The sequence below is a fragment of the Platalea leucorodia genome (assembly GCF_965183815.1).
Source record: "Platalea leucorodia genome assembly, chromosome: 14".
NCBI lineage: Eukaryota > Metazoa > Chordata > Aves > Pelecaniformes > Threskiornithidae > Platalea > Platalea leucorodia.
Window position 1 is genome coordinate 9,087,465 of NC_138836.1, and position 20,531 is coordinate 9,107,995.

The window sequence follows — 20,531 nt, forward strand, 5'->3', positions numbered from 1 at the left end:
CGCGCCAGCCAAGCGAGCGCATTGCACGCGCAGGACGCATCAGAAGCGAGACAACGCTCTCCCTTTCAAACTGTGTGGTAATTTATGATCCAAACCGTAATAAATTGCTGCTCCTGGGCAGTACGGCGCAACTTGTATGTGGAAAATTAGAGGTGCCCAGTGAGTTCATCGTGCTGTTGCCCTTCTTCTTCCAGATGGACCAGGAAAGGACACCTCAGTCCTAACGAGGCAGCAGCATTAGCTAGGCATTACGCTGCTGGCAACGCTGAGAGCGAGCTACCCCTGGTCCTGTAGAAGCTGATACACACACCTCTGGGATCTTACAAATGTGCATTTAGGCCAAAGTGCTTTGTTCAGTGACAGCCAAGGAGAGTAACCTTGAAGATTACCAGCAGTTCTGTCAATGATTTTAAAAGCCACGGAGCTCTGTTTGGCTAAATGAGCTAGTTGAATCCCACATGCTTTATTCACATTAAACTTCTTAGTTTGTTCATTCTGGAATGCCACCGTCTTCCTGAACAAGCTTTTGCTTCTTGGGCACTCTTTTCAGTTTGCCTGCATGAAGCGGCGGTCCTCTCAGAAATTCAGCGGTCAGTAGGTTTTGCAGGACCTCAGCTCTGGCCCCTTCACCCCACACAGGCAACAGGGGCCTCCCTACAGCCAGAAAGATGCAACAAACAAGGGAAAAAACATTGCTTGTATGCTGTCAAGGAAACTCATACAACCTCTTGTTTCCTCAGGCTCCCTGGCAAGAAAAGATGGTCCCTTCCATGACACAGTCCTGTTTGCTGGCTCTTTAAAAGAGCAATAAAGTGACCGCATGACTTATTAGCTCATACGAACACATCTGAAAACATCCGCTTCCAAAACCATTCCCGTGGTCACACCACCACCAGGACTGACAACCCTTTGTCCTGGGCAAGACTAAAAGATACGGTGCCAGTGAGACGGTGTTCTTCGGGGAGACCTCCCTGAAGTGTCAGGTCCTCAAACACAAAGCCTATTTCCTGTAGTTTAGTACCTACTCTAAAGATTTTCATGCATGAGATCAGTTTTTACTGATGATAATCGTGCATTACTGATCTCATTCTTGCCCTCTGAGCATTCCTTACTCAATCAGATCTTTCTAAAGAAAGCTGACTTGACAGAATGAAATGGTATCGCCTGCTCTCATACAATTTTTGGATTGAAATGGTATCGCCTGCTCTCATACAATTTTTGGATCTGTGTAGGAGAATGAGGTCCATGGGAAGGGCTTATCCCCAGCCTCAGAGCTTCCTTGGCACATTCCTTCCTAGGAATATCCTGGGACTATTTAAAGCTGCTTAAGAAATCCACCTCACTCCCACAGGGATGGTTACCACCTTTAGCACATACTGGAATTGCTTTAATGAAGTATGGCTACATCAGAGCACAGCATGAAGAATAGCAGCGCAGATAAAGTATCAGTTGCTGATTTCCAGGAAAGTCTGGGTAGCTCTACACTAAATTCCTGTGTAAATTCCTGTGCTAAACACTATAGAAACTCTGCAGTCATAGCCAAAATTGTCACTTTTCTGAACAGGCTTTACCTCCTGTTTGTATGACTTATAGTTAAAGATCCATTTCTTTCTAGACTATATAGCCAGAAAGCAGGGTAAAGAGGATTTGAGGTATTGATTTCAAATGTATGCAAAAGCATTTCTTTGTCAGTGATGGAGTAAAATGACACGGTCTTCTTTTGTAGCTCCAGGAAAACTCCAACCTTCGATGGTTTATCCTTGTGCAATAATGTTTCTTGATCCCTATGCCATGCTGACAGCTGCTTTTTGGGACCTAGCCATTCTATACACCAGGAATGCTCCGTTCTTCCTAATTTGTCCCTTTTACCAATCATTTCATGAGCAACTCCAACAGCCCATCCGTCACTGTCCTTGGTAATTACTTCCCAGTAGTGGCACCCAGTAGAGAAGCTCTGCGAACACATCACTTGGCTGATGCAGAATCTGTTGGGCGATGGCTCATAACGAGTTGGGTAGCTGGAAACCATTACTTTCCTGTTCTGGGCTGTGATTGCTAAGCGCTCATATACTCTTGTGAGATCAAAAGTCACATCATCTGCCCCTAGAAAGAGAGAAAGGAAAATATTCTCACCTGCAGGCAACAAGACGACAGATCACCTCAGTATTTACATGCATCCCAAATAACAGTGGATGTGCATCCCTACTCAGGAACAGAAATGAAAAGCGATGATCATACAATAAACGTGAATCAAAGTCCAATCCTGCAAATCAGCAAGAATCCTCAACCAAACACTAACAACTGTATCCTGAGCGTACTGAAACACCCAACAGGCACAAGTGCATAAATATCCATGACAGACTCATGCACTCCAGCGGGAAGGTGAAGGTACTTGGCACCCTACAGGATGGATCTTGTTCCTAACCACAACCTTACAAAAAATTACCCTTCTGCCAATAATAAACGGGATGCTTACCTTAATAAAATTTACACAGTCATCTGTTCACTGGGACATGTTCTTGCACGTTTTATCAGCAAAAACATTTGGTTTGTGTTTTAAGCTACAGCTGTAGTAGTGTGTCGACTGTAAAAATATTTCTGTAAAAATGATGCAGAATTCAGACAACAAATGGAGGCATTACAGCTTAACACAGCAGAGATCAGTAAGGTGCAGTAACTGCCCATACACCAGCTCAGGCTCTGCAGCCAGCACGAGCTACGACACAGCTCACACACCTCTGTGAAACAGATTTCTTATCCTTTTTATCTTGCATATGCCGTCAGGTATAGTATTGCATTACGGTGCAGTAACTGATTAATTCATGGGAACTTCATTGTGTTTCTACGCTTCAGGTAAACAGTCAGATCTCCTGCTGATGTTTGTAAGTACAGTTTTCTTCAGCAAATCCACAGCCTCATAGTCACTTGAATATTGTTATTGAAGAGTCACGCTGGCTTGCATACTTACACTGAGAAAACTGGCTTGAAATCATGGTTTCTGGTTTTTTAGCTGCAGATTCTGGAGATGATGAGCAGACATTTGTCTTCTGATGTAAGTCTGGAGGTTGCACTAAATATGAAAAAAATTAAACTGTTAAGGCACTTCTTCAAAATGTAAATAGGAAGTATTTATGCCTCTAAAGGAAAACATACGTAAAATAAACCTAGCTAGTGGTTAAAGTACAAAACAAAGAGCTGCTCTTTTGATTGTATAAATTATCGAAGGATGTGTAGGCAAACATTTTTACCCAAAATTAACAAAACACCGTATGCTGCTGCCCTAAGCGTTGTCAGAAGGGAGCAGTCAGAAAGTCAGACGGGTAAAGCAGTCGGATCTCACTATGCAGATAAGACAGTTTCTGTCATAAAAGTGTTTATGGTGTTCTTAATTTTTTTCTGAGTATCATGTGTTTCTTGCGTTACTTGCACGTGCATTTCATAGGCACAAAGTAATTTTTTACTCTATTTGCTGACCAAAACGCCTGACATTCAGCCCTACAGCTTTAAGGGCTGTTTCTACGACACCGTAGTGCATATTTGCGAGACTCCCTTGCAGACACTTCCTGGTACAGTTACATAATACATCGGCTTCAACACAAAAGCTGTCCTTAAAAGTTCCTGCCCCACACCTCTGCTCACCGATTCCTCAGGTTTGCCAGTAAAAACGACTGCGGAGCAAAGCTGTAAACTCAGTTGCTGAAATGATTGAGATAAGGAAAACCCTGAGGTAAAAAATATGAATAAGTATCTGGGGTTTTTGAGAATCAGTGCTTGAAAAAGGCAGGTGATATTGGAAAGGGTGGGAAGGGGAGGATTGCCCCTCAGTGGCAGTGGGGTTTTAGATCAGTCTTAAGTTGCTCTCAAAAACACTCAGTGGTCTTTCTACAGCAGAGAGATGGTGCTGGGAGGAGAACTCCATAGCAAAGGCAAACTAGATCTAAAGCTTTGCTTAGACCCAGCTTTTGGTGGGAGGTAATTGTATGTCTGCTCTTAGCAAAGACTTTGCTGTTACATTACTCTGTATTTAGAAAAAAGTGTTTAAATGGATTATGTTTCATTCTCCGTTACTGATCTGCATGTCAGGCAGTTCTTTTCTTTTGGGCTCCCATGAAAGAAGTATAAAGTAATCATGTTGTCTCTGAAACTGCAAGGGGTTTTATAATAATCGCACACATGCACACTTGTTTTCTCTGAAGTTTTTGGGTTGTTTTCCAAAGTTACAGACCTACCTGTTGGCAAGAACAGTTCTTTCACACAAATCTTCAGTGTGGGGTCAAAGTAGCGTCAAATTACAGCGGTCCAAGCCCCCATGCAAGGGACTGAGTTGAGGGAGGTGACGTGCAGGACCTTGCTAGATCCAGTCCCTCTAAAAAAGATTTCAAAATAAGGAAAACTCACCTGGTGGGAACTGCCGCGCGTACTTCTCCAAAAGTAAAATTTCCAACTTTCTCTTAAGATCTTCTACAGCACTTTTGACAACATTAAGCTTCTCATCAAGTGTAATTTTATTCATTGTTGAAGGTGAGCCTTTGTACCTATGTCTCTCAGGTAAGTTACGCTAATAATGACATAAAAGAATCAAGGAGAAGATGTAAACAATAGCAGCTATTTCGTCTAGGATATCAGATTATATTATAAAGCTAGAGTAGAAAAACAGCAGTGATCTCTCTAAAATCTTATTCTTTGTATTGAGAGCTTCCTTTGTAGGATAGTTATCTGAGAGAACGAACCTGAAATCTTACAGAAAATATGAAAAGATAGTTTATTCTTAATAAAAAATAAAATAGTTTGTTTTCCCCAAGAAAACTAAGAATGGGACTGTTTTTTCTTATATATATTACAATTTCCTTAAGTATACATACGTATACACAAACTTTCTCTTTTTAAACGTTCTGCTTGTTCTAGAACCCAAACCAAAAGTTTAAAATCATAGAATCATAGAATCGTTAAGGTTGGAGAAGACCCTTAAGATCATCGAGTCCAACCGTTAACGTGTCACTGCCAAGTCCATCACTATACCATGTCCTCGGTGTGTATCAGTATGCGATCTAGCATAAAATACCCACAAAAGGGTAAGCCTCATTTCCCTAAATTTAGAAATTGTGGAAATCTACATCTAAGCTTGTCCTCTTAGTCTGCCTTTATAGTCTGTGGAAAGAAACAGGCCTTTTGAAGGCTTGATTAATCTCCTTTGCAGGTAGGCGTCTCAAGTAGAGCAGATGACTCATGCTCTAAAAGTACCCATTTCTCTTCACTGCCTGTAACGGGCCTCTGGATCAGATATAAATACGCAGTTACACGCGGTGAATTCCCGTGTAGGCCCCTGGGCCTTGGCCCTGGAAGTCCACTGCTGTCTCCTGGCACGCTCACACCCAGCGAGCCCCACTCCAACTCCCTGCTAGCTAATTTGCATCATTGGGATTGTTGTTTTCAACATCGAAACGGGCTCTGCAGAATTTAAAGTGCTTTAACTGCCTCTTTTGAGAGCCCTTGACATATTTTCCCCAAGAAAGTTGTTAGAAAGTACTTAACTTTGTGAGTTCTTTAACTTGCATACATATGTGTATATACGTATTCTGGAAAACAGAAAGATAATAAAGGATCTTATCTTAACCTTAGATTTGACTCAGGACTGGATTTAAGCAACACAGTCCCCTCTTCAGCTGACCAACGTCCTTGGAACAAATCCAGTTCTCAGCTGCATCCCCAGCCTATGCCTTTGTTAGTACCTTATCCCTCTGAATTTCTCACTCCAAACTTCCCCTGGTAACAGCAACATCTGTGGACTGGTATCATTGTCTCCAGTGAGAATAGTGCAGCGGGGACCTGACAGTGCTCCGTAGATGCTCAGCTATCCGAGACATCTAGCTTAAGAGTTTCTACTCATATTCTGCCACTTCATTTCATCACTTACCGTCTGGGCGCTGATGTCTGTGACCTTGTTCCCTTCAACACAGAGCTGGTGAATAGTCTCTTCAATTTTCTGTTCAGCTGCTTTTTGCTCTTGTGTAATGAACATCAGTGTGTTTCTCTCCTGTCTTTCAACATATTCCTTCATGCAACAGAAATCTTTAGTAATCTGGCTTTTGATCTGAGATGCATATTCCTGAAAGGCAGAAAACATGGAGTTCGTTGTGCTGTTAGAAAAGATGTGTGGAATATGAGAACCTACTGCCCCATCTAACGTGCTCTTTGACTGACCCCTGCAGACCAGAATAGGCTACCTTTATTCAAAGGAATAAAATATATTTGACACTATCCTGCATTACCTGCAATGAGATTTTGGGCATGTTAAGGATCTTGACTATTTTACAGTCAGCAGTCTTGGCCTGACAACTTAGAAAGATCAATATTCCCTCTTTATGATTTGCATTTTGCATTTAAGCATTTCAGAAACATTCAGGCTACTCCTGGAGTAGGCAGAAAAAGGCAACGCTGCACAACTCCAGTGGCCTTCGTGCCAGCCAAGACAGGAGTTAGTACAGCTGGTGCCATAGTTCATTCTCGTCAATAAAAACAGAGCTGTGACAGCAACAGAAGGAAACAAAAAGGCCGATTCCTGCTCTGGGCTGGAAGGCGACGCTGGCGTCGATCACGCTTCCCGGTGGCGGTGGCAACAGAAGCGAACTGCAGGCAGTGAATGTACAACGTGTACCTTCGCTTCACTGAGCTCTTTCCTCAAGAGGCGGATGGTCTCTGCAGGCATTTCCAGTTGCTTGGAGATCTCCCATATCTCTTCCTCCTTTAAAGTGACACATTGGACCATTTATCTACATAACCCTCGAAGAAAGCATGACTAGGTTAAGCAGCAGGATAATAAAAATCCCTACATCATTGATGTTAGTTAAGCACTGGACTGGTTGAGGAGGGGCCTGGAAGACACAATTAATTCTGAGTGGGAAAAGTCACAATGAAGTCAACATGCAACAGTCATCAATTACGTGCTCAAATATAATTGTGAGCTTTAGCCCTTTGTTCGACTGCAGAAGACTTTTTAGATACATATGTGCTAAAATAACAAAGGTCAATAGATTTTCCTCATCTCCTCCAAGTTTGGGAGTTATTTTAAGCAGAGATCGAGATAACGAACCCGTCCCATTTTGTGCCATTCAGCTGGGTGGAGCTGTAGCACTGTATAATAATGTTACGTGGACTTTCAGGAGCCTCCAATGCTCTATTGGTGCAATAAACAACACCCAGCACAAAGAACAGTTAGTTATTATCGTACATCAGCTGAATACATACAGCTATTAGTTCTCCTAATTCAGCTATGCAGTCCTCAACGGATCAGACACCACCAGTGAACCCCAGACACTGCTAGAGCTAAACCTGTCTGCTCAACACCCGCGATATTGTTAACGACAACGCTCATATTAGCACGGGAAATACAAGGGGGGGGGGGAGAAAAGAAAGATAAAGTTAACTGAATCCTAGCCATGTCCCCACGTTCATGACCCTGGTGAAATATTTAGAATTGTGGCCAGAGTTGTCCCGGGGTTGTGCCGGGCTGTCCCGGGGTTGTGCCGGGAGCCCCGGGGTTGTGCCGGGCTGTCCCGGGCTGTCCCGGGGTGCCGTGGGGAGGAGCCCCGGGCTGCCCGGGGGTTGTGCCGGGCTGTCCCGGGGTTGTCCCGGGGTGCCGTGGGGAGGAGCCCCGGCCTGTCCCGGGGTTGTGCCGGGCTGCCCCGGGGTTGTCCCGGGGTGCCGTGGGGAGGAGCCCCGGCCTGTCCCGGGGTTGTGCCGGGCTGTCCCGGGGTGCCGCGGGGAGGAGCCCCGGGCCGCCTCGGGCCGTACCTTCTCCCCAGGTCGCTGCCCCGCCGAGCTCCGGTCGTTGCAGGCAACAGCTCCGGAGGGGGTCGGTTCATCCTGTGTTTCCAACTCTTCTTCCTTTTCCTCCTGCGGGATTAGGCCCACCAAAGCGGCCAGCTCCCGGTTGGGCTGCAGGTCCTTCAGCTCGAAGTCGTCCCGGCAGAGCGGGCAGCCGGCGCGCTGCCTCCCCTTGCAGTACGCGACGATGCAGGGCCGGCAGAAGCTGTGCCCGCAGCCCCTCAGCCGCACCGGCTCCCTGAAGTACTGCAGGCAGCAGGCGCACCGCAGCTCCACGGCGGCCTGCAGCCGCCCGAGGTCGACAGCAGCAGCCATGGCCCGGCCCGGGGCGGAGCGGCGCGGCCGGGTTTCGTTTCCCCCGGCCGCCTCCTCCCGCCTCCCGCGGGGTCGCTCCCTCGGAGGGCGCTGCGGGACGGGGCCTCCTGCAGCGCTGTGCCCGCCGCCGGCCTGCGCCCCGCTGCCCCGCGGGGGCGGCTCGGCCCGGGAGCCCCCCGCGCCCGCCAGAAAGCCCGGTACCGGCCCGGCCCTTCCTCTGCTGGCGACTCGCTCCGAGGCTTTGGGCTGACTGCAGAAATGAACTGTGATGCAGAGCTCTCCGTGACCTGGCCTTGACTTTTACCGACTCTCCACAAAAGTTGCTGTTACTTGCACGATTTCATTTTCACAGGGCATTTCCCGGTTTTGTAACAAGGCGTATCGGATTTGCTGACATGGCTGGTCTACTGACCCATCCGGGAGGGCAAGCGACACAGCACAGCGAGACTTGCAGAGCCCCATCCGTGTGAAGTTCAGGGTCCTGGATGGACTGAACTCGTCTGAGGTCATCCTGGGTTACCCAGTTAATCTCAAAATAACAATTAACATATGCCAAACCAAACGAAGACTGACATTGCTCCTGTACAAGTCAGAAGGTGCTTCCCTATTGATTTCAAGGGCTGCAGGATTAGGTTGGTTAAAAGATTTGCTCAACCAACACGTGAGCTAGAATGAATCTGGTTGCGTGGGGAGAGCGAGCGGGAACACGGGGAAGTTTATGGGAGCACATCAGCAAGCAAAACTGCTGCAGATTGCTCAGAGTTGGTGATGAGCTGGCTGAGACAGGCAGAATGATGATCCAACTCAAACAGTTCTTTTGCACTATTGGGGAGGGGGGGGAAGAGTTAATCTCACTAATCCCTGCAAGTATTGGCACTTCCTCATTTCTGCAGAAGAGGAGAACTATTCCGGGCATCTCAGGCTGGTTGGCAATTGTCAGCAAAAGGTGGAAGCCTCACCAGAAACTTAGTCTGCAAGACTTCCTCTTGATTTGCAAACTAAGGCTATCTGAAAAGAAGAATTAAATATCTGAATCACTGGCTGCTTGGTAGAACCAAATCTCAGACTCGCTCCTGAAATGCTCCGTGCACTGTATCAGCCAATGCAAATCTTCAGTTCCCGCACAGAACGGCTGGGAGTGGTACCTGATGGGGACGCACTCAGCCTCCGCTTCCAGCGCTGGTCCTCGGTCACTGAGTGTCTTCAAGCAAGTCACTGAAGATAACACTTTAAAACAAGTTTCTGCCTTTCAATGCTCAGACTAATCAAGCTCATTAAGCTTCAGCTGTTTTTTAGGAGGTGAGACAGATCAGTGTACGTTCATCCTGTACTCATGATGTGTTTGCTGGGGCACTATGTGGGGTTGCTTTGGAAAAATTTGGTCTTCACATGTTGGATTCGCCACTCATAAAAAAGTCAAAGAGCAGAGACTGTTGAAAGCAAGGAGCTAGCAGTATTTGTCATTAGAGTGATTCCATTACACTATCCTCCACAATTCAAACTTGACTTTTATTTTTACTGTGCTAGAAATTTAACACACTAAAAGACATTAAACCCACTCTGTTGAAAGCAACCATGTCCCTATCTGGACAGGAGCTGCAGCCAGGTGGAGTGTAGCTGCCTGACTCTGCTCCTCCCTGGGCAGGACATCTCGTGACTCCAGCATGGATTGGTATCTTAGATGGATCCAACAGGACACCCTGCATCTTCCTGACAGGAGACGATATCTCTGCCTCTCAGTCGCTGTCCCTGTGTACTCATGCAACAGATGACCCCACTCACTGGCAGGATATATGCCACTGCCGGGATTGTCAGGTACATCCTTCGGGATGTACAGGAGTCCTCCTGACATCAGACCAAGGCAAGAAAAGGAGGAGCTGATGTAACAGCACCTGCAGTAGTCCTCAAGGAAATGCATGTCAGCCCTTCTGGGGGCAGACTTTCTGCATTGACTTTGGTTTTTTCCATAAGACAACACTGGGCGATTCATCCCCCCGTCAGGCTAGGAAGGCCTCCTCTGCTCAAAAGCAGAGAAGGGTAGGAAGAGAGAAGGCACTTCAAGCAAGGCTCTGCAGGGGCACAGATAATTTCTGAGTATCTGCACTCCTTCTTACTCATTTCTCTGTTGCCACCCTTCCTGCACCTGTGGCTGTTGAAGGAAGAAGCCCTGTGTACGAGAGTCACTGCAGGGCCTTGGGCACCATCCTGGCCAACAGAACGAGGCCGCAGAGCAGTGCTGAACAGAGCCCAAGAAGTGCAGTTCACCAGAACCCAGTGCTAGTCTTAACCAGTCAAAGGCTGGGCAATGACTCCATTTAAGGCATCTATCCACTCCCTCTGCTCCCTATCATTCTCACATATAAACACAAACTCTCTCGTAGGCGTGACCACAGTGATCGCTGGTTTCCTCTTCTTCACCCGGACGCCCTGGGGCAAGCCAGCTCGTACTTCATATCCCTCATCCATCCTTCCAATAAAAACCTGGCCCTGTGCAAATGCATCCTAGAAAGAAGGAAGCAGTAAACAGCCATTAGCCAGTGGACAGCGCAGCTCCAGCAGACAGTGTTCTATCCTTTGACGTGGAGCAGGAACTAGGGGCGTGTGAAGGGGACACCGATTTGGTGACAGGCGGCAGGAACACACCGGAGTGTTTTTGACACTCACAGGCATTCTCAGAAGAAGGAGGTAGGGACACATCCTCACAGAGCTGGTTGGTGGGCGTTCAGAAGGAGCAAGGAAAGATATTCTCATGGCTGGAGCAGTGCTAGGAAGCAGGATACTGGGGCTGCCAAGCCTCTGTTATTGGCATATTGCTCATCTGGCCTAAGGCTACAGGCACAATGGCAATAGGGCTGGGGAGAGTGGGCTATAAACGCCACGGGCAGTAGCAGCTACTTTTAAAAGACTGAGATCTTCCTCAGAGCCACTGTAAGGGCCAGAGTTCCCAAACAGCTCAGGTACACAGAGATCCATTGACAAGGGAGATGAGCTCTTGAGACTGAGCCTGCTTCAGCCTTGCGCAGCCACTGGAAGAGCTGGGTGAGAACAGACCCTTCCTCCCCACCCAGCTTCGTGAAGGGCCTTGTGGAATAGCGAAGAACGCTCCTCTTACCAGTGGATTTTTAAAGTACAACAGGTTCCTTTCTTGAGAATCCAGGCAGAACCAGCGCACCTTAAAGGCCTCCTTCTGCTGCAAGGAGATGGTAGAAGTTCTTTAAAGACCAAGTCCCAGAGGGGAGCTCGGCCTACTCAAGGCAGATCCCTAGACTGCTTAAATGACTCGGAGCTTGAGTTCACTTTCATTCATCCCCGTAACTGGTAACGGGCGAGTCCCTGCTGTGGGCAGCCCTCAGCTCCCTTCTCCCTGGGTTCACACTAGAGATTTGCATTCAGTGACAATCTTTGGGTAAGGCAGGGAAGTTTGGTTCCAGCAGTGATCAAATTACCAGGATTAAGAAAGTTGCAGCAAATGGATTAATTGAAAGCACTGCAGAGAATGATCTCGGGGCCAGTGGCGATGAGGAGAGTACGCAACCAATTTCAGCATTTTGGTATGGGGGGTTGTCCCCGGCATTGTGGGATGCACAATGGTAGGGACAACTGGTAGTTTTTTAAAAAAGTGTTAATTCCATCAACTACACTCATCTGACCGTTCCCCGAGCTATTCATTGCTCTGCGCTGAACTGAAGGGTCCTCTTCTAGGGCTCGCTTCAGTTTGAGCAGAATTTTGGTCTCAGGAGAAAAACACACAATCTTTCATGCTTGTAACTGTGAGTATTCTCTATGCAAGTACCTGCAGGAAGATGTATTGGGACACTGGCACTGTGCTGGGCCAAAAACCCAGCATATTCAACATCAGCATTACACCACTGAACTTTTTAAGGGGACTTTGGTTCACGGTTCATTCAGAGGACAGCAAGACAAGAAGGGGTAATATTCAAACAAGACCTCAGATCTTTATCTCCTTCAGCAGAGCCTGAAATCTCCCTCTCTTGTTCCAAGCAGCGGCCCAAATACTTTCCCACAAAAAACAAACCAAACCATAGGCTTCACTGGGGAGAATTTGCTCAATCATACTTTGCTGCTATAAGCAGATGTGACTTATGTGCTACTGACTTTAAGAGAAACAGGGAAGTAGGGAAGTCAGCATGTGATGTTCTGTTCTAGCAGGAGCTGCAGTTCTAGAGCTGCAGTTAGCAGATACAGCAATCCATCTAGGGTTGCGTAACAGTACTTTGCACGTCCACTGCCAGCTAATCCATCTTGCTTACTTTCCAAGGAGGGTTCTTCTTCCCAGACTTATTTTCCACACAAAATAAAACATGATCCCAAAGAACATGACAGGCTTGAATATAATGTCTTTTATCCACCCAGGAAGCATATAGTCACTGAACAAATAATTTGCTAGTAAACATCATAGAATTATCACATATTCTCCATCTGGAATAATCCTGTTTGTGTACTGCCAAGTATGCACTTACTTTTGGTCCTGTTTTCTCCATATATCCTTCTTTGACATAATTTCTTGTGATCTTGGGTATGAGCTAGGAGAACACAAACACAAAAAAAAGAAGTCTGTCTCATTCAAGCTTGCTTTTCTGTTCTGCTTCCGTCAAAGCTAATCACCATCAATTTTGGCTTTTGGGGCCTGGGGTTTTTTGGCTGCTCAGTAAAGGGAAGTCTGAAATAAGAAGGAACATAAGGTTTTTGAAAAATTACACTATATAAGGACCACATGGAGACTTTTAGGCCTTAAATGTTGACTACATTTTTGCATGTTATCCAGTGTGGCCTTTCCTTCTACCTCTTCTGTCCATTCCCAAGACCCATATGCTGCTGTTTGAGCACCTGACTCTGGCAGAAGAAGTGAGAAAATGCTTTCCCATGCTATGTTTGCACAGAGTGCTTCAAGCCCTGTTCAATTCTCACCTCAGGCTCAGGGACATTTGGGAAGGTTGTTCTGAGATAATGGTAACGTGCTGCCCGAATGGCATTGAACCAGTCAACAATCTCCTAGGGAAAACAGCAAATACAAACATAAAGACAAGAATAACGAGAAGGAGTTAAGAATGCTGCCTCTCCAAAATGCCTTGCTCCTTCCTTGTGACCTCTTTGCAAAGATGTACTTTCTCCCCAAGGGGCAGAGAGAGTCAGTGACTTGTCCCAGGCACATGAAAAACACTGAGCCTCCAAAATAATTTAAAAATGCCCCTCCAGGGCGGTCCCAGACACTCTCAGCATGGGCAGTCACCCAAGTCTGTGCACACAGGCTTTTTCAGTTGATTCAGTTATGGATTGTTTAAAAACCTTTGTACCTGGAAAGACTTGAGAACTATGGCAAAGGAAGAAACAGAAATCTAACAAACCTCGTAGACATACTTTTTAAAATTAGCATTGTTTCCTTGGAAATAATGCAGAACAGTATTTTCTATGCATGTCAAGAAGGCTTCAAAGAATATAACCACAGAATTGTGTAAAACCGATAGGCAGTTACCTTACAGGGATTTACATATGTGCCCCGCTGAGGCCTTAAGACTATTCAGGGTGTGAAGTTGAATATATGCCCCACCAAACAGGAACAAGATGTTATAGTTATTAGTGTCAAATTCTGCAACTTTCTATATTCTACAAGTCACAGTGACTTCAAACAAAAGCAGATCCTGCAGAAACAGGGTATCTCTTCCAAAATATAGATCCAACATCTAAGTACTTGCTTATTCCAAAATCTCTGTGGTATTCACCTTTCCACTTTCGTGATAGACAAAAAGGTTCCTTGTTTGACCGTCTGTGTTGTATGTGATCTGCAGCCCATGAGCATGTTGGATTTTCTCTGTCTGGAACATTGCATTCAGATTCTCAATGCTGATAATGGCTTTTGGACCCCTGGACTGTGAAATGAAAAGCATCACTGTATGAAAGTGCTCTCAGGGAAGGTAACGGAGGACAGATTAGCCGTATGAGAATTAGATCCCTACTGAAGGGAAAGCAGGCAACCTGAAATATCTGAATACTGGATATACCTGAAATATAAAGCCTTAATTACATGCTACATAAAATCACTTACAGAGTGACTCCCTTTCCTTGACAAATGCTGGGTCGCTATTTGAGAGGGATGTGTCTGAATTGCAAGGGATGGGTTCTATCTCCAGCCTCATAGTTGGAGAACAATTAGAACAACATTCTCCCACAGAAGGGAGACATGTTGAGGATGACATTGCAGCAGTTGATGAGAGAATATTTTGGTAATGTAAGAGGTAACAGCTGCAGACAGATCTCTCCTTCATCTTGCTGTTCAACTGCCAGTATCCATTTCCTTTGTTCACTAAGCAAAAGGAGGCTGCAGGGTTAAGATAAGGGATGAGGAAAAGGGCTAAATCCAGAAGAGCAATTGCCTAAGATACCACATATGTTAATGGGGAAACATCTGGGCTGCTCCAAACACAGGCTGGCCTGGCTGCAAAACTAGAGACAAAGCTATTTATGCTGTCTTTTGCTGGTGAAGAGCAGGGTCTGAGGATGGATGTTGACCAGCTACCTACGGCCAACTGTGGCCAAGGAACTCACTTCTTTGGTGTAGTACTTCATCACCCCTTCCCTTGCTGACAGGAGAAATCGCCTCTTCTGGAACTGTCTGCTTTCCCGCCCGCGCTTCCAGAGGAATCCTTCACGGGTACCTGCAGATCCGACCAAGATAAGTGCCAGAGAAGGGCAGCACAATAGCAGGACTGTTTATCTAAATGGTGATGTGGCACAGAGTTTCAAGTCTCTTCTCCGTCAGAGAATTTTCACCTCATATGAAAAAATCAGTGGAGAACTAGAGAACTGTAAGATCTGAATCCACCCTTGCACTTGTCCAAGGGCCTTTTCTTAGGAGCTTCTTCTCAAAGTTAGACTCAAAGCAAGGCCTGCACATCCAGCAGTTCAAATATGACAAGCCAGCCTTAAAGATCTTCAAAGCTGCAAACATAACACTGTGCTGCTGGCCTTAAGGCTAACACCTTTTCCCTGACAATCCTAACTTTTACCTGCAGAACGAGGATCTTGACAGACTCGGGTGGCAACAAATTCCTCACGCTCATATTTAGCTCTAATCCACTGCTCTCTTAAAACCCTGAAAGAGGAAAACATGGATAAAGCTGATCTGCCTCTACTCTATTTTCACCAACCAACCAGAGAGACCTGTGGAGGGAAGGAGTAGTTCAATAGCTGTAAAGGTCTGCAGCAGTAAATACACCATCAACTTACAGGCAATCACAGGACCGAGGGATGTAATAGTAGGGAGGGACTTGCGCCTCATATTTAGCTTTGGCACAGAGATTCCCGTGCTTCTTCATAAACTGAAACAAAAGAATTCATAAACATAAACAAAAGAAGTTACAGTTAGGCACGCCACTACAAAATCAATACCACGTCATGAACATAAAATTAAACTTGTATCAAAGGGAGCGCTGCACTTTTCGCTCAGTCTCGCCGTAACTCTCAGTGCATCTCTACATATGTTTATAAATTCTCTTTAGCACTATAGTTTGCACTTTTTAGGTGGCTGAGCCTTTTTCAGTATTTACAGTTCTGAACCAGACGGGAAGGAACACAAGATTGTGGTTGTTGATTAAAAGAAAACAAGGAGAAAAGATTTTTACGATATCTCGATACGTTCATCTCCTCCTAGACGGTAACCGTGATTACATTATTAACGCAATTCAATTGAAAGATGAGAGGCTGAACCACTACTTAAGAAGGGTATGTTGATCGGCGAACAGAACACACTATCTGGAAATATCTGTAGGCTTCTAACCCACAAAGAGGAGTTACTGTGTGCTATAAAAAAAAATACACTGCAAGCTTTTAGAAACATGATCTGCTATCAGTGTAATTCAATTGAGTAGATCATAAAAACCCCCTAAAGTTACCCATGGAGTTAACTTGGCTCTGTGTGGCTTTGTTCCTCTGTCCATGGTGGATGACATAAGAATTATGAGGCAGAGGAGGCTATGATGGAATGTGGAGAAAAGTAAATGAATTACTGCTTTTTCCTCTGTACCTCTAGAAGATCGTTCTCCCAGAAGTCAAGCCGAAGGGATTTGACCCTGCTGATTTGAGGAAGATTGCGATGGATTCCAGAGCAATTCAAACAAATGAATATTCCAAGTTTGTAAGAAGCCCACTCCGGATCTAGATACAAACAGAAAGAATTAACTAATACATGCAAAAGGCACAGCCACTGGCAAGGGCAAAAAAGCACATCTGATGCACAGCCCAGGCTTCGCACATAATACATCAAATCCCACTCCGTTGTTTATGGCTGTCACTTTACGGTGTCCAGAGGAACAGCACCTGCTTTCCCCAATGAAGAACGTGGCCCCTGCATTTGTAGGCTCTTTCACCGACTATTTGTTTAAAAATTAATGCCACTGTGCATGCAGCCAAGTGGCGATGTAAAAGCTCAGCTAATTATTAGTTCTGCGTGGAAAGCTGCTGTTGCTGAATTAACAAGGGAAGGCTGTTGCGGGCCGCGAGCGCTACTGAGAGCACAACAAAGTCCAGCCACCCAGAGCCAGGAGCCGAGCCCACTGCCCGCGAAAGCTCCCGCTTTTGCCTGCTGCTGCATCCCCTGAAGCGACCTGGATGAGCCGATGCTGAGAGGCATCGAGTGCTCTGGCAAGACCGTTTCCTTAGGTCGCCACTTTCACCACGTCACCCTCCACTTCTCCCTTATCACGTCAAACAGAAGCTACTTGTCGTCTTCTTCCAGCTGCTGTAGGCTACCGATGGACTGCTCGCTTCGGTGAGGCTGACTCCCACCTCCGACAAGTGCAGGGTGCCAGCCCGGTGCGGGCTTTCCAGCAGGCTCTTTGGTGCCTTTCTCTGCGCCAGCCCCGGTGCAGAGACGTTCCCCCCGGGGCTGGAAAGCCACCCCAGGCACTCTGCTCCTCCAGCCTTGTGCACCGTCTACAAATAACTCTGGGGAAGCTGCTGGTGCGCTGAGGCCACTTCCTGCCCCGCGCTGTCCCCTCCTCGCCCCGTGGGGCTCCCCGCCGCCGCTCCCGGCCCTGCCCGGCTGAGGAGCGCCGTGTCCTGGCTGCCCGGAGCCCGGCAGCCCCGCAGCGCCCGCCCGCGGGGCCACCTCCGGGAGCGGGACGGCGGGGCGCTGCCCGCCCGGGGAATCCACCTGCTCCCGCCTCCTGCCGCTGCGGTCCGTGAAGTGAGAGGTGACGGCGGGCCGCGCGCTCAGGAACCGAGCGAAAGGGAGGCCGGCACGCCGCGGGCTGACCGGGGAGGGACAGGCGCCCGGCCGGCGGCACAGCCCCAGGGGCCCGGCGGACCCCTCACTCACCCTCGCTTTCCTGTCAGAAACGCGCCGGGCGGGCCCGGCGGGGCGAGGGGAGCGGGGCTGCGGGCGCTGCCGGGCCGCGCCCCCTTACCGGTCTCCCCGCAGTCGGCGCAGCGGCCGTTGCCGGTCCCGTCGGCCCTCTGCAGCTCCAGCAGCAGCGTCTTGTTGCGGTCGCGGTCCATCATCGCCGCGGGGCGCGGGGCGCGGCGCGGAGCTGTGCGGGAGGCTCAGCCCCGGGCGGAAAATGAGGAACTGGAGCGCGGCCCCGGCGCCGCCGGGCGCCCCGTTCCCTCCCGCGCCCCCGGGCGGGCGCCGCGGTGCCGCCCCTCAGGCCGCCTCCTGCCGGCGGCTCCCCCGCAGCGGCGGCCCCGGCTCGGCGGCGGGGCGCGCGGCCGCTGGGAGCCCGCGCGTCCCCGCCCCCCGGTGCCGCGTGAGGCGAGCGGGCAGCGGCCGGGCGCCGCCGCCCCTCACCGCGGGACGCGCCTTCTCCTCGCTGTGCGCGGCACCGACTCGAGCCTCCCCCAACGAGTTACGAGTGCTCTGAAACTCGATTACTAAGGGTCCCCTCGCCAGGAGGAGGGCTCATCCGCGCACCGACAGGCCTGCCTCCAGCTCCACCTCAGGTCTGGCTCTAGAAAAAATAATTTTAAAAAGCCTGCTAGCTAACAGAACGGCATCCGTTCACCAGGCATCGCTTAAAGCACCGGTAGCCCAGGCGGCAGGGAGGTAGGCGTTCCTCAGCAGGGCTCTGCCACCCTGTAGGGGCTCAGCGCAGTATCCGAGAAGGAGCTGCGTGACACCAAAGCGCTGCAAGGAAAAAAACCCGCCAGCATAACTCAACACAGGGAAAACGGAGCGTTCGGGATTTGCAAAGCCTAGGGAAAATGTCCCTCTTTCAAGATAAAGCCAATGTCAAAAAGTCTGCGACTTAATAGTCAGTTTGTCTAAGGAAAGAAAAAGACGAAAGAGAAAATTTTAAGGTGAAGGAAAGATTTTTAAGATTAATTAGATCAGAAATAGATTAAAAGGTATTAAAATATTTTTCATTTTACTACAGTTTTGGGTTAGTTTGCATAGTTAACTTGCATTACTATAGTACGCTACAACATGCAATGATTCTTTAGTAAAGTTTATGTATAATCTTGTAAAAACACGGTGTAGTTACTTATGTTGCAGATGACTAAATAGTGTACTAGAGATACGTTATCAGTTGAAAGTACTGACAAATTGTTTCCATTTTTTAGGCACTAAATAGCATTGTACCTTTTTTTTAAAAATATTGTGAAGTCGTGGAATAAACAGCAGCAGAATATCTGAAAAGTCGAGTCTTGTTCAACTACCTACATAAAGTCTCTTTTCAGCGCTTACCCTTTAAGATCTGTGCTATGCTACAATATAAACGTTGATTTCATTTTCCCCAGAGATAATTTTGTTGCAAGCCCTACAGTGAAGCTCTTTCGCTAGCCTAATCTTTGTGGTGTCCTTACCGATCCTGTAGAATACGAAAGAGAGTCTGCATGACGTTTGCAGAATGGTTATTTATGTTCAAGACGACCTGTAAGCCCCACCACCAAAAACCCGCATTGGTCAGTAGCCCCGTTTTTCTCAGTGTCTCAGTTTTCTTTCTGCGACTTGCAAGGGCCACGTCCTTCCCAGCCCTCGGCGGGCAAAATACATCGTGCCCCGTTCCGGGGCTGTCTCAGCCTCTGCGAGAGTCTTGCTTGTAAAGGGATCCTTCCCTCCTCCTCCTTCGCCCCTCCATTAGCACTAACGGAGCATATGCTTGCAAGAACATGCCTAAAGCTTAACTGCTTTTTTCTGTATTACTCATGGGATTGTAGAATAATGTCACCTTCATTTGCATTCTGGAAAGCAATATTGGAGTGACAGTAAAAAGAAAGAAAAGCTTGACACTTGACTGAGATTTCAACAAGAACAACACGTTTGTTGGTTTTTTCATTTTTAAATTATTGTACACCTAGTAATAACTACTGCTTAAATAGGGCGTAGAGTCATCGTGAAACTCCAGGGTTTTTTACTTCTGGTTTCACCAAGTTCTTTTGTTTAGGTAGATTACAGGCATGGGGTTTGTCTTTTTCCTTTCCAGGTATCTTCAGTCATTCCCAAGATGCCTGAAGCTGATTTTTATGTTTTGGAAGAGAAGGTGTTTTCTGCTCCGAGAGAAGCTGGTTTTTTCTTACCTTACACCTTCACCCCGTGGAAGCAATGTTGTGTGCCCTACTACATAAGACGTAAGCTAGCTAGATGGGCAGTGTCAAGTATTAGCAGGGCCCAAACTATTGCAGGAAAACATTTTGAATCAAAGGTAGGAGACTTCCGCAGTGCTGGGATGGATCTTGCGAAGCATTTCCTTTTAAGCAGAGTTAATCAAAACCAGCCCCAGATCTCTTTTCCCCAAGAGCAGCCCATCCCTCAAGGAAACTTGCCGCCTTCTAGCATACAAAAGATGCTCATGTTTCATGCCTAAAAATGCAAAGTTGCTCGTTTATCAGAGTTCAACTAAATCATCACAAGTAGATTATCTTTCATTCAAACTAGCTTGAGCTGGGTTTATGTGGTAATTGCACCCAAGTGTCTTATCAAGTAGTGAAATCCTTGAATTCCACCTTACCTTTTGGACACCATAGCCTGGAGAGTCTATAAAGAAATTCTTAAGGCAGTTATTAGAACCAGAGAGCTTACTTCAAAAGGAGGTTAGTTCTCTCCTATTGCTTTCTACTTTATATCTTTTAAATAACCAATGAATTTCCTAAAATAATAATGCTTTATAGGGCCTGTTTCCAATTTATGTAGGTCCCCACTGTAATCTAGTTAGATTGAGATTGCCTTTATAAAGCAGTGAACAAATATACTACTTCTTTTTTATTTTAAAAATTTTTAAAAATTTTTGCTCATTTATTTTTACAAAAAATGTAAGGAGTTGCTTAGACCATTGATACAACAATACAACCCATTCAGATTTCAACAGCCGCCACTTTATTTCATTCTTATTTGATAATTCTGGGCTACTGAAAGAGTAAGCTATAAAGATTATTATCTA

General features: G+C 47.0%; 2 protein-coding genes across 3 annotated transcripts; both read right to left on the reverse strand.

Annotated features, from left to right (window-relative positions):
• Positions 1 to 1,567: 1,567 nt before the first annotated feature.
• RNF135 (ring finger protein 135) lies at positions 1,568 to 8,170 on the reverse strand (the record flags this gene model as incomplete). The annotated part of the gene is made up of 6 exons (XM_082326641.1): positions 7,792 to 8,170; positions 6,656 to 6,742; positions 5,915 to 6,106; positions 4,399 to 4,558; positions 2,969 to 3,070; positions 1,568 to 2,103 (listed from the first exon to the last, which is right to left on the reverse strand). The coding sequence occupies exons 1-6, from the start codon at positions 8,137 to 8,139 to the stop codon at positions 1,568 to 1,570; spliced, it is 1,425 nt and encodes a 474-aa protein (XP_082182767.1). The 5' UTR covers positions 8,140 to 8,170.
• Positions 8,171 to 9,495: 1,325 nt separating this feature from the next.
• On the reverse strand, positions 9,496 to 17,759 carry ADAP2 (ArfGAP with dual PH domains 2). 2 transcript variants are annotated; one of them, XM_082326841.1, is made up of 10 exons: positions 17,562 to 17,759; positions 16,181 to 16,311; positions 15,385 to 15,476; positions 15,165 to 15,250; positions 14,704 to 14,813; positions 13,881 to 14,027; positions 13,069 to 13,152; positions 12,621 to 12,683; positions 11,252 to 11,329; positions 9,497 to 10,641 (listed from the first exon to the last, which is right to left on the reverse strand). In XM_082326841.1, exons 1-10 carry the CDS (start codon positions 17,653 to 17,655, stop codon positions 10,423 to 10,425), a joined length of 1,104 nt encoding a protein of 367 aa, XP_082182967.1. In that variant the 5' UTR covers positions 17,656 to 17,759; the 3' UTR covers positions 9,497 to 10,422. The 2 variants fall into 2 exon arrangements, with proteins under 2 accessions (XP_082182966.1, XP_082182967.1); XM_082326840.1 differs by lacking the exon at positions 17,562 to 17,759 and having other exon boundaries at positions 9,496 to 10,641; positions 16,181 to 17,392.
• Positions 17,760 to 20,531: the final 2,772 nt, after the last annotated feature.

Excerpts from the sequence above, each read along its gene's own strand:
- ADAP2 (XM_082326840.1), bottom strand. The coding sequence starts at position 16,417 with ATGTATTATGTGCGAAGCCTGGGCTGTGCATCAGATGTGCTTTTTTGC. Across the intron at positions 11,330-12,620 it reads TGGAGAAAACAGGACCAAAA|CAGAAGGAGGCCTTTAAGGT; the intron begins GTAAGTGCATAC and ends ATCTCCTTGCAG. Across the intron at positions 10,642-11,251 it reads TGTACTTTAAAAATCCACTG|GATGCATTTGCACAGGGCCA; the intron begins GTAAGAGGAGCG and ends CCTTCTTTCTAG.